The sequence below is a fragment of the Leopardus geoffroyi genome, chromosome B4 (assembly GCF_018350155.1).
Source record: "Leopardus geoffroyi isolate Oge1 chromosome B4, O.geoffroyi_Oge1_pat1.0, whole genome shotgun sequence".
NCBI classification, from domain to species: Eukaryota; Metazoa; Chordata; class Mammalia; order Carnivora; family Felidae; genus Leopardus; species Leopardus geoffroyi.
In genome coordinates this window covers 44885984-44911935 of record NC_059341.1, presented here as the reverse complement: position 1 = coordinate 44911935, position 25952 = coordinate 44885984, and the positions used below count along the sequence as shown (strand labels likewise).

Below are 25952 nucleotides of genomic sequence, written 5' to 3'. Positions count from 1 at the left end.
TAACACTTAACTTCTAGGTCAAATAGGGCATAGAGCGGCTTACTGAATTAAAAAAATAATATAGTTTTTAAAAAGATTAAAAAAGAGGCAATGCATTCCTATAAACTTATGATAACTTAAACCTTAAAAAAATTTTTTTGATGTTTATTTATTTTTGAGAGAGGGAGAGAGACAGAGCATGAAGGCCAAGGAGCAGAGAGAGAGGGAGACACAGAATCCCAAGCAGGCTCCAGGCTCTGAGCTAACAGCACAGAGTCAGAGGCAGGGCCGGAACCCACAAACCATGAGTTGATGACCTTGAGCCGAAGTTGGGTGCTTATGTGTCAGCCGCCCAGGCACCCCAACCTATGCTAACTTTTAGAGTCCATTTTCCACTTGGTTCCTTACATACACAAACGTTATTCAATAATGCCTAATAAAGCCCAATCTCTTCATTTGCACTGAACATATTCTAGATGGCTGCTGAACAGGACGGGACTTCCAAAGTCAGTCACTTCACTCAGCTGCTGCTTCGGAAGCACACAAGTATAAACTGAAGTTGGTCTTATCACCCCACAACCCAGAAGACAGCGCTGCCCTGAGAGTTTAGAGGTCGTACTCTTCACCCTCTAAAATACACGTCCAAAGTCTATGTGCTGGCTTAATCATTCCTTACCAGTGAGGTATATAATAGTTGGTAGCAAAAGAAATGATGAAATACATTTCTGTTAAATGACGTCGTTTGGCACGGGGGAAATTGACATAAGCCATAGATAGAGATGTCTGGCTGCCGTGCAGAGCAATGACACCCCGGGCCTGGCAGATCACAGTCCATAGGCATGCTTGAAAACCGTGTTTGCCTTTAAGAGAGAGCCCTGTCGCCTGGGAAATTTGTAGAATGCTTTCTTCATTATCTCTATTCCTGTCAGAAACCTACTTCCTGAAAGCAATGAGCTAGATCTTAAAAAGAAACAGCGTGAGCCAGAGGCAAACCAGAAAAAAGAAAGCTAGAGACTTCACATGTGTTCCCACCAGTATTTACAAGAGGATGAGACAGTTGTGCTTTGGGAGTGATGGAAAAGGGAGCTCCAACCAGGAGACAGTGCTTTTGAAAAGACTTCCTCTGGTGTGGCTGGCATCGAAGTGTATTTATTGTTATTACTGCACATTTCTAAGAAGACTCTTGAAGCTTCACAGCATTGGGGGCCTTTCAGATGGACAGATCAATGTGGTTGATATGAAAAAACCGTACCATAAGGCTCTTGCTTTTGTTCCTGCCTAACACTTCCTTGTAGGGTTAAAAAGGGCATAGAGCTGCTCAATGAATTAAACACATAATATAGTTTTAAAATTGCTTTGATAGTTTTTGCTACAAGAGGTCGAATAGATGAATTTGACTTTAATGCTTTAAAAGGAGCACAATCAAACCTATTTAGTGTTTTAAACATGTCTCTTTCTTTCTGTCCTAATTTTTATTATGTAAAGACTCTGTTTCTTCAGGCAGTTTAAAAAGGACACAACAAGTAAGTACTATTATTCAAATAAGTATGTGCTATATTCAAATCATTTATCTCAATTTTTATGTATTTAGATTTACTATAATATATTAAGCAATATGGCTATCCTTAGGATGTTTGTTAAAAACAGAGTCCAATGTATACACAATTTATAATATTTATTTATATATATATAGTAAAAATAAAGTAATTGGTAATTTACCTTCATTTTGTAAAAAGAAAAAATCATGTCAAGTTGAATGTGGATATTTCCCTTTTTATTTTTATAAATTTTTACATTTATTGTTAAGCATTTCCTAACCTCATGAGATTTTGAGAATGCCTTTTTTTTATGCTTCAAGGTAACTGCTAAAGCTCAGGTTTGTACTAATCCACAGAATGTCTGAAAACTTCAGCATTTGAGGTCTCTAGGACTCCTGTCTGACACAGAGTGCAGGAGTAAAGGAGACCCTGACACCAGTGGAAACGATGCGGGGGAGTATCTAATGTCACATGGCCATTGGCTATCTTTCTCCTGACATGGTCTCTCTGAGAGTCAGTCAAGCAAGTCAGCTAGTACCTTCTGGAGTCAGGGCAGAGGTGAAAGGCCCCCAGAGCCAGCACATCATCGTAGCTGTGATCCTGACCAAGCTCTTTTCTGGCTGTGAAATCCCAGGTACGGATGAGGTATTGCAGCCAGCAAGGTTGGGTGACCCGTGCCTGTGCTGTCACATTGTCCAGCAGAGAGGGATAAAGTTGCATTTGCTATGGGAAAGCTGTGGACAAAGTTGGGAGGGCTTTGCGTTGTTGCCCCAAGAACTGATTCCTGGATCTGTGTTAATCCATATTGAATGTTAACTTTATTCTGCAAATGAGGAAAGGAATGGATCAGAATATTTCTGATGCAGAATATGATTTTTTTAATCCTGAGGTGTTTTAAGGAGTATGTGATTCTTTTTTAGACAGTATAAATCTGTGATTTTTCCCCTCTTATCTCTATGGGTGCTACCTAACCAGTTAGCAATGAACTATCCAAAGGTTGAATTCTCTCTTCTTTCAGTTAAGTGTAATAAAAAAGTTTGATGCTTTGACTATAGGAGTATTTTTCTAGCAAAATAAATCCAGCTTTATATTTCCAAATTTAGTTTCTTATTATTTTGTTATACAGATAGTCAATTAAAATACAACTAAACAAAAACCGGTTAGCTAGGAATACATGACCTTAAGACAAGATATATAATTTGGCACTTTTGTAGAGGGAATATTTATTGAAAAACAAATGACAGTGTGTATATACATTTTATCATTATTTGATGATTGTTCAGGTTTCCTGACAGCATAATGTAATTAAATGGTGAAATATTAAGGTATTTTAAAAATCCAAAAACTATATCTATTGAGGAAAAACAGTTATCTGATTCTTTCTACAGTTACCAAAAATATTCTTTTGGGGAAAATGTTTTCTCCTCTTTAATCACTGTGTATTTTATTTCTAGGGGAGAAAGATAATATTTTCTATAAGCCAAGTGTAGGTGAAGGATCATATTTTTGGATAAATATAAATAAGCTATTTTTATGACATATATACTTGAACTGAGTATATATTTCCCTTTTAAATATAACATAATATTTTGACATATATTTACTTGAACTAGACTATCATTTAATATATTTTATGCATGTTTATTTATATATATTTATAATATAAGTTTATTTTAACTAAAGAGTATCATTTACAGTCTGACATTGGGAATACTATATATATTCCTTTAAGCTCAGTTTTCCTCATCCACAAACAGAAAAGAAATCAATCACCACTGTTAGAATTATAAGTCATGCTTCCCTCATTTAATGTTACTTCCTAAACTCCCTTTCCTTGAATCTCATGATTTTCATATTTTCCTCATACTTGAAAAAGGAGGTATGATCCACTGACTCTAAAGTTCAAGGTATAATATGAATGAATGAGCGGGGTCTGACATAAGCAATGTAGCAGGCGCAGTGTTGGCCAAATTGGTGTGTGTGTGTCCTTAGTAAGAAGGGCTTACTCTATTTGGTGTCAATATAATTGCCATTTGGGCATAACACAGGCACTAAGTGATCAAACATAATTTTCAAAAGGTGATATAAGCCTAGAGGTTTAGGTGAGTATGGAATATATCAATTATTAAATTTTGGCCATGAATTCAATGATTTTGAAAGAAGTGAATGCTTAACATAACATGCCCACAAAATGGTCATGGACCATTATTTAATTGTGTAGAATCTCTGTTGTAAGGCATTACAAAGATGAAAAAAAATTTTCCCTAATATTCCCAGATATTTGCTTTAACCTGTTTATTTCAGATGATCATGCTTATCATTCATTTAGCTGTCCCTGTTACGTTATGAGAAATATTGCCATTTTAATGCCTCAGGCCACATTGCACAGGATTCGAACTGTGTTCTTTGCCTCCAGTCCTCAAAACTGAGGGAGTAGAGAGCAACGTGCACGAATCTGATATCACCCTATTCAAGGAGACAGATGGACGAAAGATGTTCAGTGGATGAAAGGAGAGGTAAAGTTTTTTGTTTGCTTTCTTATTTTGTGAAAATATGATTTCAAGTAAGAAGAAGTGAAATCATGATAATTGGGTTTCTGTATATTTGACGTTATTTGTCCGGTTCTTCATAGATCAAGGGGTATATGTAAATGTAAAATTCAAGGATATTTGTAATCACAGTAAAAAGGGATATTCATTTCCAATTCCAGAATGAATTTCCATTTTGTTCCAACTCTGAGGGCTTTCCCAAGCTCAATGCTTACTATATATTTTGCTTTCTGAATCTGTACAGAATTTCCACGGCGTAAGGTTGCATTAACCCTGGGAGTTACATGTTTTTTCCTCCTGCTGGCAAACACAGGCTTGAGATATATGCGTGAGTATTGGGCACACACATTTTTTTTTATGAGAACAATGAGCTAGAGTGAAAAATGAAATACCATAACTGAACTTCTGCTGAGCCTTTGTAAACTATAGAGTCCTATAGAAATGTTAGTAATCATGATGGTGTTTATAATATCGATGACGATGATTTTGCTATTTTGCCATCACTTAGCTTTTATACCACATGAAATAGTGTATGTCATGGCTGTAATGGCACAAAATTTTGCTGAAATGTACAGTGAGGTTTACATATATATTCATCTTTATATTTTGTGAAGGAGGAAGTTTTCCATATGAGCAGAGAATTGGAAAAATCTTTCTTTGAGTATTACACTCCTTATCATACTGCAATACTGCTTAAATCACAGAGGAATATAAGGTTGATCTATTTTTATATCACTTTTTATATTTTTCACATCGATTGTTAAAAATTTATATACAATGCTTTTTAAATATCTTCTTCCTGATTTTTTAATCCTTTGGCTCATGAATTCAGCAACAATTCCAAGGATCTTTCTGGTCAGGGCCTATATATGATAGATACTAAAGGTACAACAATTTTAAAAAGTCAGCACTTAATGAGCTCAGTTTAAAGGGGAAGATTTTTTTTAAATGAAACAGTTATATATTTTTTAAAGATGAGGTTTATTTATTTATTTATTTATTTATTTATTTATTTACTTTTGAGAGAGAGAGGGAGCATGCAAATGGGAGAGGGGCAGAGAGAGATGGGGAGAGAGAAAATCCCAAGCAGGCTCCTCACCACCAGTGCAAAACCCGGTGCTGAGCTCAAACTCATCAACCATGAGATCGTGACCTGAGCAGAAGTCATATGCTTAACTGACTGAGCCACCCAGGCACTCCTATTTATTTTTAATGTCTTAGTTATTTTTGAGAGAGAGAGAGAGAGAGAGAGAGCATGAGCTGGGGTCGGGGGCAGAAAGAGAAGAAGGCAGAAGATCCTAAGTGGGCTCTGTGCTGACAGCAGGGAGCCTGATGAGCAGCTGGAAGTCATGAACCCTAAGATCAAGACCTGAGCCGAAGTCAGACACTCAACTGACAGCCATCCAGGTGCCCCGTAAACAAAGCAGTTTTTAAAATAAAATAATATTAGTGCTGGGGTAATGGATTCAAGATATCAGCTGAATAGAATATTTCATGCTGAGGTCCAGAATATTTTCCTCCAGAAGATAATAATTGATATGATGTAAAGGATAGGTAGGACTCAATCAGGAAGCTTGGGGTAGAGAGACTACTTATCCAGGCATAGAAAACAAGAACCAAAGCAATGGAGGCTTTAGGAGAATTAAGAAGTAGCTATAAATAGGTTTGCCTAGGTATGCATGTTTTGATAATTTTAATATCTTAAGAAATTTTAGATTTGTTCTAAAAACAAAAGAAACCACTGAAAGGTTTTATGTGAGGGAAAAACATGACTCCTGTCCCATGAGGCGATAGGGATTTGGGAAAGGTCAATCTCAACATCCGGCAAGTGGGTGGAAGGGAAAGATAACAGGATGTTTCAGGAATCAGTGTTAGTTAGAATGACTGAATTAGTGTTATGAAGAAGTAATGAAGGGTAGGCACCATTTATGAGAAATCTTTAATAAGAAGAATTGCTAGAATACGAGTGCGTGAGGCAGACAATTGAATCAGTGATACCATTTGACATGAGGCTTACACACCTTGGTGAATGTCTTCCAAATATTAAATATTACTAAATTTTAATTACTAAAATTAAATATTACTAAATATTACTAAATAATACTAAATATTACAGAGAACACAAGAAGAACACAAAGTATGGTTTGGTGTTTGCGTAGGTGTGCTAATAACGGTAAGGAGTGAGGTGCTTGGATATATCAGTGGAGATGACCAGAAAGAATGAGATTGGTCTGTGTCTGTTAGAGTGGGTTTTAACAGCAGACACAGACCATCAGCACGTACACGGTAGTATTAAAAGTCTGGAGATCAAGGAAGATGCCTGGATGAAAGATACTGGAAGATATCATAGAGGAAAGCAGAAGCTGGACCATGCTCTACCTTGTGAAACCAGGGAGAGTAGATTAGGCTAGAAGAACAAGGGTGAGGCGGGGGATCGTAGGATAAATCAACATTTAGCTGGAGGTAAAAGATGAGTAAAAACAGTGAAAAACCATGATGCTTGGTTAAACAAGTAGGTGGGAGTCCAAAACATTATGCTATCATGGAGAGAAGGCAAAGATAGTCAAGGGTTCCAAATAGTACAGGAGGATCAGGTATTATAATGGCTAGAAGTAAGCTTATTGAATTTGGCAAGAGAGAGGCCAAAATGATATTTTCTAGACTAGCTCCAGTGGGATAGTGGGTATGGTCAAAGCCAGACTGTAATCGCTAAACTCATTCAAACATTAGGAAGCAGAGACAGTGAATACAGAAAAGTATTTTTTCAATTATGACTAAGTGAAACATTTACCAAGCCTTGTAAATAAGTGGATCTATACGATCTCGAACATTGTTAAAGGGAGTATAACCTGATACAAGCACTTTGTCAGTTTGGTACTATCTTCTAAAACTCAACATGATTCAGTAATTCTCACCCTAAGTGTATATCCAACAGATATACTTGCACATACACAGAAATGAACTTCTATAGGACAGTTTGTAGCAGTGCCATTCACAACATCGAACATCTCACAACTACTAAAAAGATCATTAATGGGAGAGTAAATGAGATCTCTGCAATTGATTTACCAATGGAATTTAGGTGACAGTCAAAACAACAACAACGGGGGGGTGCCTGGGTGGCTCAGTGGGTTAAGCGTCTGACTTCGCTCAGGTCATGATCTCGTGGTTCGTGAGTTCAAGCCCCGCCTCAGGCTCTGTGCTAATGGCTCAGAGCCTGGAGCCTGCCTCTGATTCTGTGTCTCCCTCTCTCTCTGACCCTCCCCCGTTCACGCTCTGTCTCTCTCTGTCTCAAAAATAAATAAACGTTAAAAAAAATTAAAAAAAAAATATTCACAAAACAACGACAATGGTATCCAACAATATGCATGAATTTTAGCAAGAGCATATGAAATGGAAAAAAAAAGGCAAGAGCACAAACATGTGTGTATGTCCTGATACATTTTTATCAGCTGAAATAGTTAAAAATGAATCAATACATAAAGAAGGAATAACACTGTATGTAAAATGTATGAAGGGAGTAATTGAAATGTGCCTTAGTTACAGCATGTGAGAGAAGTAGGGAGATGAGATGAAATGACTATAAAGTAAATAAATGTAATGGTGAAGGTCCTGGCAACAATTTGTGGTAGCTAACAACTTGCTAACTAAGGAAGAAAAACCAGTTCTGAGAGCAATGTGGTAAATGTCTCATGAATGGAGGAATGTGAATAATCTTATGCTAACACCCAATCTGACAGTAAAGAACTCTGTTACAAAAAATATGAAAAAGAAAGGACAGGAACTTTGTGGGAAAGCTGACTTGAGATGATCATATGCAAGAGAAGGGAGCCATGAGAAGGAAACTGTGGAGGGTTCAAGAGAGAAAATGACAGTAGGAGATCAAGATCACCAAAGATTCAATAGGGGATGAAATCCAGAGCAGGGGTGACAGTTTCATACGTGTTCAATGCAAAGCACATTTTTTTCTGGGGTAGAGTGAGAGATACCTGTGTGTCTATAGGAGGAGGTGCAGGAAGGTGAGGAGAAGGTATCCATGCTGGTGACGGTTTCCATGCAAAGGAGCAGATGAGTCCATGTTCTGAGAGGAAGGGGCAAGGAGGTGCACCAGATAATTTCAAGACAAATACTTGAAATAGCTGTTGAATTGAGAAAAGAGTGTGACTCAGGAACTATACTGAGTAATATTGAGTGGTGAAATGGTGAAGAAAACCGTAAGCGTTGGCCAGCATTAGTTTGTATGTGTACAGTTTCGTGATATTTTATCATTTGAGTTGCAGAAACTTGTGTTCCAAAATTGGCCATTTCTGTATATTTAAAATTTTTGTTTTTATTTTTCAAGGAGGCCCCACACCCAACCCCCATGACCCTGAGATCAAGAGTGGCTTGCTCTATGGACTGAGCCAGCCAGGAGCCCCAGTGAAGTTGACTATTTTTAGAGGCGCATAAATACCATGTTGCAATCTTCTTAGAGGTCCTGCCAAAATTAGTTCTATACCATGTGTCCTTGGATAGACAAAAAGGAAAGGACAAGGGAATTGGTTAGTCACAAGAAATGGTAGTATTTAGGTACTTGAGGTCTTAACCTCTCTCTCTCTCTCTCGCTCTTTTTTTTTTTTTGAATGTCTTTAATGTATTTTTGAGAGAGAGATAGAGAGAACACAGGAGAGTGGGGGTGGGCAGAAGGAGGGGGGGGGCAAGAGGATCCAAAGAAGGCTTCGGGCTGTCAGCACAGAGCCCGACGCGGGGCTCGAACTCATGGATTGTGAGATCATGACCTGAGCCGAAGTTGGACACTTAACCGACTGAGCCACCCAGGAGCCCCATTGACACTTCAACATATTTTAACCTAACATTTTCTCTGATTGTACTTTCATTTAATCAGCAACATTCACTATGCCATTTAGAATTAGAGTGATTATAATAAAGTGATCTATTACAAGCATTCAAGACTTTAATTTTATAATATGAATTGAAGTTTTTCATAGGTATTCTGGTGCCACCAGGCAAGATATGAAAAAAGCAGAAGAAAAAAATGCTTCCTTAGCAGAAGTTGGAGATCACTCAATTCACTGTAATCAATTCAGTACAGGTAGGTACTGAATAATTACACTAGTAGTTTACAGATTTTTTTTTTCCATGGAATGACCCCATATGTCAAAATGATCCCATTTTGATATATAACTTTAAAACTTCACATTGAACTTAGTTAGGTTCTTTAATTTTGCTGAGCCTTTTTAAAATCAAATCCATTTTCTTTATTATAGCTAATTGAACTGTTGCCTTTCACGAAGTCATTTTGATTTGATTGAGTGATTTATGCCTGTGATGAATTTTCTCCAATATATAGATCTCTTGGAATTAATACCATTCTCTTATATTGACTTTGGTGGATTTCTCCTGAAGGGAGAACTGCTTCGTATTGGAGCAGTGTATCTGTAGTTGGGAAGTCATGATTTCTCAGTGTAATCCGAGCAATGGTCTGAGGTCTGAGACATGATCTCTGGCCCCACAGTTTGCTCAAAAGCTATTCCCAACGCACTTTTGGGATACAGGAAAACCACCTATTTTTTCATCATTCAGTGTGAAGTAAGGAAGAAATACAGGGAAAGGAAAGGTCTCTAAGTTGTCTCGTGGTTGAGGATCATGCGGCTTTTGTTTCAAGATAAAGACCATGATGCATTCCTTTTTTTTTGTTTTGTTTTCTTTTTTCTTTTATTTAAATCCAAGCTAGTTAACATACAGTGTAATAATGGTTTCAGGAACAGAATTTAGTGATTCATCATGTACATATGTAACACCCAGTGCACATCCTAAGTGCCCTCCTTAATGCCATTCACCAATTTAGCCCATCTCCCCACCCAAACCCCTCCAGTGACCCTCAGTTTGTTCTCTGCATTGAAATATCTCTTATGGTTTGCCTCCCTCTCTGTTTTTATCTTATTTTTCTTCTCTTCCTCTATGTTCATCTGTTGTGTTTCTTAAATTCCACATTGAGTGAAATCATATGATACTTGTCTTTGATTGACTTATTTTGCTTAGCATAATACACTCTAGTTCCACCCACATTGCTGCAAATAGCAAGATTTAATTCTTTTTGATGGTTAATATTTCATTATATATGTGTGTGTATATCTATCTATATACATACATATAGATAGATAGATAGATAGATAGATAGATAGATATACACCACATCTTTATCCATTCATCGATGGACATTTGGTCCATTTCCACAGTTTGGCTATTGTTGATAGTGCTGCTATAAACAATGGGTGCACGTTCCCCTTCAGCATTTTTGTTTTCTTCGGATAAACACCTAGTAGTGCAGTTGCTGGGTCATAGGGTAGTTCTATTTTTAATTTTTTTTGAGGAACCTCCATACTGTTCTCCAGTGGCTGCCCCAGTGTGCATTCCCACCAGCAGTGCAAAAGGGTTCCCCTTTTTCCACATTATTGCCAACATCTGTTGTTGCCTGAATTGCTCATTTTAGCCATTCTGACAGGTGTGAGGTGGTATTTCATTGTGGTTTTGATTTGTATTTCCCTGATGATGAGTGATGTGGGGCATCTTTTCATGTGACTGTCAGTCATCTGATGTCTTCTTTGGAAAAGTGTGTGTTCATATCTTTTGTCCATTTCTTCACTGGATTATTTGTTTTTTTTGGGTGTTGAGTTTGATAAGTTCTTTATAGACTTTGGATACTAGCCCTTTATCTGATATGTCATTTGCCAATATCTTCTCCCATTCTGTCGGTTGCCTTTTCGTTTTGTGGATGCTTTCCTTCACTGTGCAGAATCTTTTTACCTTGATGAGGTCCCAATAGTGCATTTTTGCTTTTATTTCCCTTGCTTCTGGAGACATGTCTAGTAAGAAGTTTCTATGGCCGAAGTCAGAGAGGTTGTTGCCTGTTTTCTCCTCGAGGATTTTGATGGTTTCCTGTCTTAGGCATCTCATCCATTTGAGTTCATTTTTATGTATGGTGTCAAAAAGAGGTCCAGATTCATTCTGCATGTCGCTGTCCAGTTTTCCCAACACCATTTGCTGATGAGACTGTCTTTTTCCACTGTAGTTTCTATGCCTGCTTTGTCCAAGATGAGTTGGTCATACATTTGTGGGTCCATTTCTGGGTTCTCTGTTCCGTTCCATTGATCTATGTGTCTGTTTTTGTGTCAGTACCGTACTGTTTGATGAAAACAACTTTGTAATACAGCATGAAGTCTGGAATTATGATGCCTCCAGCTTTGGTTTTCTTTTTAAACATTCCTTTGACTATTCTGGGTCTTTTCGGGTTCCATACAAATGTTAGGATTGTTTGTTCTCTCTCTGTGAAGAATGCTGGTGTTATTTTGATAGGGATTGCATTGAATATGTAGATTGCTTTGGGTAGTACCGGCATTTTAACAATGTTGTTTTCTAACCCACGATTATGGAATGAAGATAATAACACATTTCAAGGAAAATGGTACTGTTGTCGAAAAAGCTGTTACCACTTTTCAAAAGAAGAGGAAACTTGGGAGAGGAGCAAGGTGGCATGCCAAGATCTGCAGTCTAGTCTCGTGAAGATTGATACTAAAGAGGAGCAAGTATGTCTACTCTACTAAACCTGAGTAAATGCTTTCTGGGAAATTTGTACGTCTTGAGCTAGGATAATTGTCAGAATTGCCTCCAGTATAATTTGGCCACTTTGTTTGGAAGCACTTGTTAACTGGTGCAGATGTCTCTGCCGAGGAGGAGACACAGAGACCTGGTGTAACAGAGACCTGGAAGAACCATCGTTTTCAGCCAGGGAAACGGTGACGTGAGATGTTTTTCAGTCTTTTTAGTCTAGGTGTCGCATCTTCCCATTTTAGTATACATCAGAGAGTTCAGTATTTAGCTTCTCAGAGCTCATACAGGGCGAAAGAAAAAGCAGCCTGAAGGGGACAATTTCGTATTGTACTTGGTTCTGTTCCTTCATCAGTATTTGGGACTGATCACACTTCTTCTTTTTTTTTTTTTTAAGCTTATTTATTTTGAGTGAGAGATGGTGTGAGTGGGGGAGGGGCAGAGAGAGAGAATCCCAAGCAGGCTGTCAGCATCGGTGCAGAGCCCAAGGGGCTCAAACTCACAAGTGTGAGATTATAACCTGAGCTGAAGTCGGCTTAACCGATTGAGCCACCCAGGAGCCTCGGGACTGATCACACTTCTTAAACTTTTTTTTAATGTTTATTTATTTTTAAGAGTGGGGAGAGGGGCAGAGACAGGGACACACAGAACTTGAAGCAGGCTCCAGGCTCTGCGCTGTCAGCACAGAGCCTGACGCGGGCTCGAACTCACAAAGTGAGAGAACATGACCTGAGCTGAAGCTAGACGCTAACCGATCGAGCCACCCAGGCACAGCAAGATGAGACTTCTAAGGCAAGATGAGACTCATTTTCGTGGCCATGAGAAAAAAGGATGAAAAATAAAGAGATTGAATGTAGTTGCAATGATTATTTAAAAACGTATATTTTTTGGGGGGGGGGGTGCCTGGATGGCTCAGTTGGTTAAGTGGCCAACTTTGGCTCAGGTCTTGATCCCACAGTTCATGAGTTCAAGCCTCGCATCGGGCTCTGTGCTGACAGCTTGGAGCCTGGAGCCTGCTTCAAATTCTGTGTCTCCCTCTCTCTCTGTTCCTCCTCCACTCACACTCTTTCTCTTTCCCTCAAAAATGAATACAAGTTAAAAAATTAAAAAAAAATGTACTTTTCCTTTACTTATAATCCAGAATGACAGAGGAAACATCTCTTTTCTAGAAGAGAAAAATTTAGATCACATTGCTATTCCTTATGTAGTTTGGGAATATAAAGTCAATCGAATGGATTCTGATGATTTCCTTCTAATGATTCCATTTAGGCACTGAGTCCAGTTACACTAATTATTCATAGCAATATTATTTCTATTAGTATCTTGTGAAGGATAAGTTAAAACCCCTATGTTAAAGAAAAGACAACACTCAGGAGTGCCTGGCTGCCTCAGTTGGTAGGGTATTTGACTCTTAATCTTCGGGTTGTGAGTTCAAGCCCCACGTCCAGGCCTTACTTAAAAACAAACAAACAAAAAAAAACAAAACAAACAAAAAAACTTCTATATTTTCTTATTTATAAAACTCTTATTAAAATAATAATATGAATGAATACCTTTTAACTGTTGGAAACGAGTTAGATAACAGCATATGGATTCAAACAAATTAAAAAAATCCAGCTACAGCTTATAAGTACCTTGATTAATTTAAACCTCAGTTGTTCTCTATCAATTCCTAAATGATTTGAGATTTTTCACTCAGAAATTAACTTATTTATTATCCATATTTCCCTTGTAATTTCCAATCCAGTTTTCTTTAGTTTTAGTCCTGCCACTGAAGTTTCTGGACTTCAGAGTTTCACTGTTTTATTTTTGAAGGAGAGAGAGAGATAGAGTGTAAGCGAGGAAGGGTCAGAGAGAGAGACAGACACAGAATCTGAAGCAGGCTCCGGGCTCTAAGCTGTCAGCACAGAGCCCGACGCGGGGCTTTAACTCACAGACCGTGAGATCATGACCTGAGCCAAAGTTGAAGGCTTAACCGACTGAGCCACCCAGGCACCCCTGGACTTCAGAGTTTCACTGAAGCTTCTTCTTATACCTGTTCTCCTTGCATTTCCATGAACTAATCTACAGCCTTTGAAATTTATTGAGACTTTTGCCATTGATCAGAGCAAAATCTAAGTTTCATAGTCTATTACCTCATTGTGATAGCCAGGCTTTTAGTGTCTGAACTGGACTGCTGATATACTATACAGACCTGTGATAGACTTTGCTGTAGAACGGCATTACTCTTACAATGATAGTTTAGGATTTCCTGTGTTTTGCTGCTTTGTAAAGCCTAAGAGTGTGATGAAAACAGTGGCTTAAATCCCTTGATACTGAAAACTGAGATTGCGTTTGATACATTTCTGTGTACCCCTAAGATCTAGCAAAATTATGTGAGTAAAAGAATCAAAGAATATTTAGTTTTAGTGTCTCTTCAGAGACCTAGAAATGATAAAGCATGTATTTGTCATGTTTATATAATACTCATCCATTTTCCTTAGGCATTTAAACATACAGTATTAAAATTTTTTCTTACACAGTTACAGTGAAAAAAAAAATTGGTGTGTGTGTGCATGCATATGCGTGTGTGTGTGTGTGTGTGTGTGTGTGTGTGTGTGTGTTTGAGAGAAGGAGAAAGAGGGAGGATGATTAGATTACATTCATTTTAGGAAAGAACATTAATTTGTTGCTTCACACTTGCACCAATAGGAAACATTTGAAGGAAATATAATATGTCAATTGGAATAATGATTACAAATAACTTATAGTATTTTTATGTTAAAGATATTTTAGAGACTGCATACATTATCCAGTCCACAAAATCTTAAAAGAGATAGGGATTCCCACTGTATAGATAAGAAAACGTTCAAAGAAGTTTTATTTGCTTAAGGGCACAAAGCAAATAAGTGGGAAATGCTGTGTTAACATGTAGGTATAGTTTCTTCATTTTTCACTGCCATATAATATTCCACAGTGTGGATATACTTCATCCATTCTCTAGGTGATGGGAATTTGGGTTGTTTCCACCTTTTGTTGTTATGAACATTCCTTCATTAAACATGCTTAGGCACCCTTCTGTGAAAAATTGTTCTGTGTGTCCTCACTTCTATTTATCATATCATCCTAGGAGTGGAATCACTGGGCAACGTTTGTAACAGTTTAATTTTATACGATAGTTCCAAATTATTTTTCAATATGATTTGAGCAACAGCTTAAAAGATATGTTTGATCTCTATCATCACACAAACTTGGTGTTAATTTTAATTTCTGCCACTTGAATAGTTGTAAGATATATCCTTGTGGAATTGAATTGCATTTTTAAAATGTTTACTTATTTTGAGAGACAGAAAGAGAAAGAGAGAGCTTAAGAGAGGGTCAGAGAGAGAGAATCTCAAGCAGGCTGTGCACTGTCAGCGCAGAGCCTGATGTGGGGCTCAATCTCAAAAATCATGAGACTATGACCTAAGCTGAAATCAAGAGCCGGATGCTTAACCAGCTGAGCCACTCAGGTGCCCTGATTTGCACTTTTCTGATCTCTAGTGAGCTTGGTACCTTTCTATACATATGGCTATATTCCTTATTTACTTGAACAACTTTTTTTAAGTTTATTTTTGAGAGACACAGAGTTTGAGTGGGGAAGGGGCAGACACACACACACACACACACACACACGCACACACACACACAGAATTCAAAGCAAACTCCAGGCTCTGAGCTGTCAGCACAGAGCCCAAGGTGGGGCTTGAACTCAGGAACCGGGAGATCGTGACCTGAGCCAAAGTTGGACACAACCAACTGAGATGATGCCTTATTTATTTGAAATATGTTCTCATTTTTTTGTCCATTTTTTCTTATTGGATAATTTTGTTTTCTTGTTGATTTCTAGAAACATGTATTTGTTCTTTAAATTATTGCAGATATCTCCATATTTGAAGCTTGTATTATACAATCTCTAAGGTGTCTTAGAGAAGAGAAGAGAAGATGTCTTATGAAGAGAAGTTCCAGGTTTAGTGCAGTCATATTTACCTATCGACTTCATCATACATGGAGATATTTTTAAAGTTCATTGTCTCCCTTTCTGTATATCTTTCATCCAGTCACCAAGAATTGAGTGATTCCTTCACTGAAGCATTTCAATGTCTCTCTGCCCCATGGAGAAATTAGCCCGCCTCCTTCATTTATCATAGTGGCATTTGGAGATCTAAATGCTCAGTATTTTAGGAGTCCTCTGTGGGTAAGGCATTTTCATTGATGTTGTGAATAATCCTAATTATTCTGGTTTACACACAGATCTTCATTCAATCAAAAATAACATACAATTATTGGATTGGATTAAAGGTAGGACCCAAGAATCCCCGAAAGTGGCTGGATGGCTCAATCGTATCTCAGAATCTGTAAGTTTTTATTTCACTGTCTTCCTGCCCTCTTTCCTGCTCAGTAACTGATTGGTAGATTATTGGTGAACAAGAGGAACAGATCCTTGGGGACTTAGGGAATATCTTTAATTCCATTTGATCTCGCTTCTTAGATAGGCAACTGAATGCAAATCTGAGACCTCAGTAGACCCAAAGAGCATGATTTATTCCATGTTCTTTAATGGAGGGTCCTTCCAAACACAGTAAAATGATATTTTGCTTTTGTATCTTTCTCTTGTATGTTCTACAGTACTAGCAGGTACACATGTACGGTTGCAGGAAATGTTAAAAATACAACGAGGAAAGAAAAGTTGTATTTATAAAGCCAGTTCTCTCTGGAAGTGACATCTGTACCTGTTTTTTGGTATCATTCAAGAACAACAACAAAAAAAGAGCTTATCCCAATAAGTCATCTAATAATGTTGCACTCTAACGTGGTCATTAAAATCTTCAATGGTATTATTTAGCAGAAGTCCACATAATTTCTGGAAGCCCTGTCTCATTAGTAAATCACATAGATTTGTTGGTTGATGTCCAGGAAACGAGTTCAGAAAATGTAGAAAAGTGATCTGTTTTAACTGAATCTAAGTAGCATGGGGACACCATGAGAAACAGGCTATTTGACATGCTGTTTATTGATGGCCCACGATGTGCGAGGCACCCTTCTAGCCGCTGAAGCTATAGTGGTGAATGAAACACGCTACAGTGTCCCGCCCTTATGGATATTACATTCCAATGCAAACATCATAGTGCTCTTGGTGATGAGTGACGACAATCCCAATATGCCAAGTAAATTACATGGCACATTAGAGGATGATAAAAGCTACGTGGTGGTGTGAGGTCTTACTTTTAGCTCTATCACAAGGTATCTTTTGTCTATGAAATTAAGAGGAAGAGATTTCACTGCTTTAAATGCAGTGGTCAGAGACAGACTCCTTGAGAACCGATGTTTGTACAGTATCTGTTTTTATTTTTTATTTTTATTTTTGAGAGAGAGGGAGCGTGCATGAGTGAGCAGGGGAGGGGCAGAGAAAGAGGGGAGCAATAATCCCAAATCAACTCCACACTGCCAGTGCAGAGCCCAACACAGGGCTCAAACTCACAAACCATGAAATCATGACCTGAGCCAAAACTAAGAGTCAGATGCGTAACCCACTGAGCCACCCAGGCGCCCCTGTGTTGTTCAGTATCTTGAATGAGCAGGGCATGTGGATTAGTTGATACAAATGCATCCCGGCAGTAACAACAGCTGTGGTCAAGACTCAGAGGTAGGAGTGTCCTTAGCATTCCTGAGGAAATAGCAAGGGGGCCTGGGATGCTGGAGCAAGGGGAATGAGGTGGGAGAAAAGTAAGTCAGAGAGGGAATGACGGTGAGAGCATGTGGGGATCAGAAAAATGTAAGATCTTGGATTTCTTCATGAGGGTCAAGAGAAGATATTAGAGGGTTTTAAGCGGAGGAGGGACAAAAGCTGGCTCCTGCTTTGGAGACGCACTCTGGACAGTCTGTTGAGCTGAGATGGCCAAGTGGCCAGATTCTACACTTGTTCCACAGATGTGTGTGAGACGGACAAATCAGGGATGGTGTCAAGGTTTTTGGTCCAAGAGTGGTAAGAATGACGTTCCCATTAACATTAATAAGGCATATTTGGAATTCAGTTTTAGATACAATGGTAGTAAAACTGTTAAGCATTTAGGTATGTATGGGGGTGTCGCATGGGCCTGGTGATAGATGATCATGCCGATCAGGTGAGAGGTCTGTGCCTGGGATGCAAATGTTGTGTGCAGCAGTGAATAGACAGTGTGACAATTGCGAGGCTGGGTTGATTCTTGGGAATCTAAGGGCTGAGCCCTTGGACACCCTCATGTTTAAGTTCATGTTAAGATAAGGGGACAAGAGGATAACAGAAAAAATCACAGAGAAAAGTGCTTCAAGAGACAGAAGGAAAAACATGAAGGGGCAGGGAGGGCAATGGAACCCCCTACAAAGAAGTTCTACTGAAACAACAGCTAAATGTAAAAAGTTGGGGACGTCTCCATTTTATTTCTTGAAATGGTTACTTCCCATCAGATTCCTGAGGATTTGGGTGAAAATTAAAACTAAGAAACGTCTTTATCTGGACAGTGTAGCCCAGCTTTCACATTTAAAATCCAGGTACCTTAGGCTCATGGCCCAATTTCACCGAAGTCTAATGCTTCGTTTGGTGTGGAAGACATTAGGCTCAGTGGAGAAAAAGTGCACTCTGTTTTAAATGCAAATCAGCACCTTTTTTGCTCAAAGTGAGGCCAGCAGTGGAATTGCTTGCTCTGGGCACGTCAATCTGAATTATAGGCACTTAGAAATATGTTTATACGTAATTGCAGTGTATCACTTCATACACATTCTTTATCTGTTCACTTCCCAGATGTGTCAGGGGTCTTAGGAGCATATTTCAAGTGTATATGTATAACTCCCTCTACCTCGCAGTCTACACTACCCTTTGTAATTCTTCACTAGTTCCAATGGTCCATTGGCAACATTTCATTAGGTTTAGATACAATTACGCTTCATAATCTTAAGGCTGTATGTCCCTCTCAACATTTGAATGGCCATTGTAAAAACTGCACATATGTTTTCAATTTGTGATAAATTTTGCCTGAGAAATGTCTTTCTAAAATAAATTTATTTTCTGGTGCAGGAATTTAGAACACCGTGGACCGACCGTAAAATGTGCATGCCTCAAGCCATCAATTATTTTTACTACTAATTGTAGCAGACTCTTCCGTTACATTTGTGAAAAGGAGTTCTCTGGCCCTGATAATTAAAGGAAGTACTGTGATCAAAGTTTTAACATTTCCATTCTTTAACAGGTATTCAGAAAAAACAAAGGGTTTTCACTCAGATTAGTCAATTATGTATGATTTATGTAGGATTGTGATGTTTCAAACATCCCTCAGTAAGGATACAAGAATAGCAAAATTATACATTTAAAAATACATTTTTTTTGAAATTTCAAGAACCAAGCCATCAGAGAATATGAAACAAATTCATTTTGATTGAGTATAAGATTTTACATTTAAAAAGTAAATAAAAGATCTTGATTCAAATAGGTGATTAATGCATTCACATTGTTGAAAACATAAGAGGTACGAACTGATGAACAAATTCTCTCACCCCATCTTGACCCCTATGCACCTAGTTGCCATCTGAGAGGCAAAAATGTAACTAGTTTTGATAGTATTCTGGAGATATTCTAGAAAAGTACCACCAAAGGCATGCTATCGGCGAAACAAAATGTTACACAACTACAAACCGTTGTATTGCTTCTTTATGTTTTTGCTTAAAAATATGTCACATGGTTTATTTCGTATCAGTACATAAGAAGGTGCCTCACTTTTTGTAAGCTGCAGCAAATGATACGCCAAATGGATGTGCCAACACTTTATTTACCAGTGTTGTTTCCAATGGATATTGAGGTTTGTCCTAAAAGTTTACAGTTGTTACACAATGGTGGAATGAATAGCACTTAATACAGTCTCATTTACCATCATGGATAGATATAGGGTAAATGTAGGGTAAATGTCTAGCAGTGTACTTTCAGCATCGAAGTGTGGATACATTACATTTTAATAGACCATTTCATATTTCAATAGAGGCTGTACGTCTATATCTGCAGACAGCAACGTCCAAGAATTCCTGCTTCCCCACTTCCCCACCATAGTGTGTTATCAATCTGCTTGGTTTTCCCAATAAAATCTTCACTAATTGAAAAAAAGGTTTATTTGTCTCATTTCAATTTATAATTTCCTGGTATTGGTGAGGCTGAGCATATGTTTAGGGTATTTTTTTCATTTAAACTATCTGTCCATGTCATTGTGGATTAATATTACAAACCTAAGTTTGAGCAAAGAAACCAGACATAAAATCGTTCATCCTATAAAATTATACTTTTTTCATAAGGTTCCTCACCAGGCAAATCTAATCTATGTTATTAGAAATGAGGACAGAGGCATCTGGGTGGCTTCATCAGTTAAACAACCAACCTCAGCTCAGGTCGTGATCTCATGGTTCACGGGTTCGAGCCCTGCATTCGGCTCTGTGCTGACAGCTCAGAGCTTGGAGCCTGCTTCCGATTCTGTGTCTCCCTCACTCTCTGTCCCATCCCCCACTCACACTCCATTTCTCTCTCAAAAATAAATAAATATTTAAAAAATATATAAAAAGAAAGAAATGAGGTCAAAATTCCCGCTGTATGGATTTATTCCTAAGAAGAATAATAATGGGGGAATGACTCATCTTTACCATAGTGCAGAGTTATGCTTGGAAAGAAACCATGTCCAAGGTGCATTTCTCAGGTGCTGATAATATGGAGCGTAATAATCTGGGTGCTGGTTACAGGGTGTTGTAGTGATCCCTTGGGCTGCCATGACAACTACCACAATCTGGGTGTCTTTGAACAACGTGCATTTAGTTTTTCATTGTTGTGGAGGTGAGAAGTTTAGAATTGCAGTGGCAGGGCCAAGCTCCATTTGAGACTATTTTACTCCATTGGAGTAAATTCTTCCTCACCTCTTCCCAGCTTCTGGTGGTTGTGGGCGATCCTTGGTGTTTCTTGGTTTGTCTCTGTGTCACCCCATCTTTCCCTTGTCATTGCAGGGCATTCTTCTGCCCTGTCACTGTTCACATGTCCTCCTCCTTATAAGGAGACTCACCATATTTGATTCGCCCCCTTCCTAATGACCTCATTTTAACTTGATTACATCTCTAAAGACCTTATTTCCAAATAAGGTCATACTCACAGGTAGTGGGAACTAGAATTTCAGCATATTTATTTTTACCTTTGTTTCTTGTGCTTTTGGTGTCCTATCTAAAAAAGTCATTACCATGACCAAGGCCAGGAGCTTTTACTCTAGGTTTTCTCCATGCAGTTTACAGTGTCAGGTCTTATGTTTTGGCCTTTAATTCATTTTGAGTCAATTTTGAGTTTAAGATAGGGGTCCAGTTTCAGTGTTCTGCTTGTTTGTCCAGTTTTCCCAACACCATTTACTGAAGAGATTATCCTTTTTCCACTGAGTTTTCTTGGCTTACTTGTCAATATCAGTAGGGTCTATATGCATGGGTTTGTTTTGGGGCCCTTGATTCTGTTCCATTAGTCTATTTTTATGCCAGTACCATGCTATTTTGATTATCATTGCTTTGTAGTATAGTTTAAAATCAGGAATTGGGATGCCTCCAGTTTTGTTCTTCGTCTCAGGAATGCTTTGTCTACTGAAGTTCTTTTGTTGTTTCAAATAAATTTTAGGATTGTCTTCTCTGTCTCTGTGAATATGCCATTAGAAATTCGATAGGGATTACACTGAATGTGTGCATGGCTTTTTGAGGTTGTTGTTGTATGTTTCCTTTGTCATAGACAAAGGTTAAGCCTCTGTCTCTTGGTATCTGCTCAGGTCATGATGTCAAGGTTTGTGGGTTCAAGCCCCATATCAGGCTCTGTGCTGACAGTGTGAAGTCTGCTTGGAATTCTCTCTCTCTCCCTCTTTCTCCTCTCTCTCCCACTTGAGATCTCTCACTCTAGCAAAGTAAGTAAATCAACTTAAAAAAAAAAAAAAAAAGAAATGAGAGAGATAGACTTTCCCATACAAACAAAACCTAAGGGAGTTCTTCACTACTAGACTTGGCTTGCAGAGAAATCAGACAGAAGATCAGTAAAGAAAACAGAAGTCTTGAAAAACACTTCGATCTGGGGTGCCTGGGTGGCGCAGTCGGTTAAGCGTCCGACTTCAGCCAGGTCACGATCTCGCGGTCCGTGAGTTCGAGCCCCACGTCAGGCTCTCGGCTGATGGCTCAGAGCCTGGAGCCTGTTTCCGATTCTGTGTCTCCCTCTCTCTCTGCCCCTCCCCCGTTCATGCTCTGTCTCTCTCTGTCCCAAAAATAAATAAACGTTGAAAAAAAAAAAAAAAGAAAAACACTTTGATCAAACACACCTAGGAGTCTTGTAGACAACAGTCTACCCACAACAGAATCCATATTTTTCTCAAGTGCACATGGAACTTCTCTAAGATAATATATAGAATCTGTATGACCATCAGTAGTCAAAACAATCTTGAAAAAGAAGACAAAGGATACACATAAACTTCAAGAGCAGGTTTTCCCTATAGAGGTAGGGAAATGGGCTTGGGAATGAGTTCAAGGTCCTTCCCACTAGATCTGGATCTAAAGCACATGGAACAATAACAGTATCTATTCCACATTTAAAGTTAGTACCTGTGTTTGTTATATGGCTTTTTATGCCTTCTCTGTGTTAGAAATAGTTTTAAGTAACAAAATATAACCTTGATATAATTAAGAGGAAAAATAGACACATCTACAATTATAGCTGGAAACTATAATTAAAAATTAAATTTATTTTTTAAAGTTTTTCAATGTTTATTATTTTTTTTTTTTTGAGAGAGAGAGAGACAGACAGAGCTTGAGCAGAGGATGGGCAGGGAGAGAGGGACACACAGAATCCAAAGAAGCCTCCCGGCTCTGAGCTGTCAGCACAGAGCCCTATGTGGGGCAAACTCAAGAAGCAGGAGATCATGACTGGAGCCAAAGTCAGATGTTTAACTGACGGAGCCACCTAGGCGCCCCAAGACTCCTTTCTTAATACTCAATAATTACATTCACAAAACCAGTAAGGATAGTGAGGACTTGGATAATGTTATCTGCCAAACTGACCTGAATGGCATTTATGGAATTCTCCAGTCAACAATAGAAGAATGCACACTCTGTTGAAAGCACATAGAACATTAAAATATTTTTAAACCATGGTTAGTCCTTAATAGTAGTCTCAACAAATTAAAAAAAAAAATGAAGTCACACAGATTAGAGATCACTCAGTGGATTCATTCTAGAACCAATAACAGAAAAATATTTGAAAAGTCTCACAATGTTTGACAATTAAACAATACCTTTTGAAATAATGCATAGGTCAGACAAAATCATGAAGAAAATTTAAACAATATCTTTTCTGTTTGTTTTAGAGGAAACATTTTGAATAGTTTGAATTGGATGAAAAGAAATCAACAAGATATTAAAATATGTGGGATGCAGTGAAATCAACGTTTACAGGGAAATGTATAACATTCAATGCTTACATTTGAAGTAATTTTTCTAATCAATCAATAATTGCAACTTCTTTTAATTTTTACTGAGGTGCTTTTATTTTATTTTCAAAATATAATTTATTGTCAAGTTGGCTAATATATAGTGTATACAGTGTGCTCTTGGTTTTGGGGGTAGATGCCCATGATTCATCCCTTGCATTCAACACCCAGTGCTCACCTCAGCAAGTGCCCTCCTCAATGCCCATCACCCATTTTCTCCTCTCCTCTGCCCCTCCCATCAACCCTCAGTTTGTTCTCTGGATTTAAGAGTCTTTCATGGTTTTCCTCCCTCCCTCTGTTTTTAACTATTTTTTTCCCCTTCCCTTCCCCCATGGTCTTCTGTTAAGTCCCTCAAGTTCCACATATAAGTGAAAACATATATCTTTCTCTGACTGACTTATTTCACTTAGCATAATACCCTCCAGTTCCATCCTCGTTGCTGCAAATATAATCACAACTTCTATGGGGGCACCTGGGTGGTTCAGTGGGTTGAGCGTCCCACTTCGGCTCAGGTCTTGATCTCGCGGTTCGCAGATTTGGGCCCCGCATCGGACTCTGTGCTGACAGCTCAGAGCCTGGAGCCTGCTTCAGATTCTGCGTCTCCCTCTCTCTCTGCCCCTCCCCTGCTCATGCTCTGTCTTTCAAGAATAAATAAACATTAAAAATAAATAATTGCAACTTCTGCCTTGAAAACCTAGAATAAGAAAAGGAAATAAAACCCAAATCAAGTGAAGGGAAGAAGTCATAAAATGAAGAGCAGGAATCAGTGAAGTCGGAAATAAAAGAAATAATAAAACAAATGTACAGTAAGCTTTGAAAAGGCCCAAAACATTGATAAACCCATAGCCAGGCTGATCAAGAGAAAGAACAGGCATAAATCACCAATACGAGGAATAAAAGAGCAACATTATTACAGACATTGAAGGATTCACTGACAATTATAGGGGAATATTATACAGAAGCTTTTGCCAATAAATTCTAAAACCTAAAAGACATTGATTTCTTGAAAAAATTGATGTTTCAAAACACACTCAAGAACAATTTGATAATCTGGATGTCATTGTATATCTAAAATGAGCTATTCAATTTGTAGTTAAAACATTCCAGAGAGAACCCCAGATGGCTTCAATGGTGGATTCCAGGAAATACTTACGGAATAAAAATAAAATTTAAAAAGAAAAAAAAAACCTCTTCCAGGAAACAGACAAAATTAGAAAATATTCCAACTCATTATGTGAGGCCAGTGTTACTTGGATAGTGAAACCCAATAGACAAGAATCCACAGCCTGTATGCACAAAACATAGGCAAAAATCCTTAACAAATAGTTCATTGAATCTCATAGAGCAACTTATTTAAAAGATTACGCATCGTGATGGAGTCAGATTTACTCCACATACGCAAGATTAACGAATTGGGGTGATTTACCTGATTGATAGGCTAAGGAAGGAAAACTGCAGGATAACCTTAGAAGATGCAGATAAAGCACCACAAATTCACCATCATTTCATGATACATCATCTCAGTAAACTAGGAATAAGTGAGATTTTCCTTAACATGATAATGACATTTAAGAAAACAAACCCTCCAGGTAATATTATACTTAGCAGTGAAAGATTAAGTACTTTCCCTTAACACTGGTAATGAGGCAAAGATATCTGCACTCACCACCCCTCTTCACCATCCTAAGGGAGGCCATTTCAGTTCAAAGCAAGAAATAAAAAAGGGATACAGATTGGAATGCAAAATGACATAATTGCCAACATAGAAAACCTTAAAGTTTTGCCCATATCCCCCTAAAACTAATAAGTGGGTTTAGTCCAGTTTCAGATCAAGGACAGTATGTAAAATCAGTTTGTTTCCATATGCTAAAATTAAGCTATTGGAAATTGAAATAAACAAAAATACCATTTACAATAGTATTGTCACATGCTAGACCCCAAGATCTGACCTTTACTGCCCATCAGCTTATACTCCCCGACCTTTGTCCCACATTTCCCCTAAGCAAATCTTCTTTCCAATTTCTCTCTTAACTCTGGCAGGTGGAAAGCAATACCACCCCCCCCAAGCAATAGCGACTGTCTTGACAAAACCTTCGGTCTGCCTAGATCACCTGGACCGGTTTGAGTGTAACCCGACTCACGCCTGCTCAGACGGACCATGGAGTGACGTCTAGAATGATTGATAATATCTGTACCTCATAATGCTAAAATCTTCCCCCAAGGAGGAGCACAAGCCTTATTTACGTAACACACAGTGTGTGTGGAGGCCTGTTTCCTTAAGGTGCATGTGTGACCTCGTGTGCTTCTCTACATATGGTGATGTGGATCCTCTTTCTCATCCTAGCTCTAAAAAAAAAGGAACCTATTCTCCATTGCTTTGCGTGTCATGACTTTAGTTACTCCCCATGATGTCCTTATTTGCTGCAAATAAAGTTTCCTTTGTGTGACAACTCACTTGGTGTAGTTTCTATCTGTGACTCACCAAGGAGCAAACTCACTTTGGTTTGGGTACAGTATCACATAAAGTAAAGTGCATATATACCAAAACATATGTACCATCTATATGCTGAAAATTATAAAACACCAATAAGAGAAATTAAAGAAGACAAATAGAGGCACCTGGGTGGCTCAGTCAGTTAAGAGTCTGACTTCAGCTCAGGTCATGATCTCTCAGTCCGTAAATTCAAGCCCCACATCAGGCTCTGTGCTGATAGCCCTGGAGCCTGCTTTGGATTCTGTGTCTCCCTCTCTCTCTC

General features: G+C 38.3%; 1 protein-coding gene across 1 annotated transcript in view; it reads left to right on the top strand.

The window, feature by feature from the left end:
* Window positions 1-1846: 1846 nt before the first annotated feature.
* The window catches only part of LOC123591787 (NKG2-D type II integral membrane protein-like), a 64782-nt gene continuing 40676 nt past the window's right edge, over window positions 1847-25952 (top strand). Inside the window, exons 1-3 of the mRNA XM_045466459.1 lie at window positions 1847-2151; window positions 3893-4033; window positions 4311-4394. Coding sequence (XP_045322415.1) covers window positions 4000-4033; window positions 4311-4394 — 118 coding nt within the window. The 5' untranslated portion in view covers window positions 1847-2151; window positions 3893-3999. The remainder of the gene's footprint in view (window positions 2152-3892; window positions 4034-4310; window positions 4395-25952) is intronic.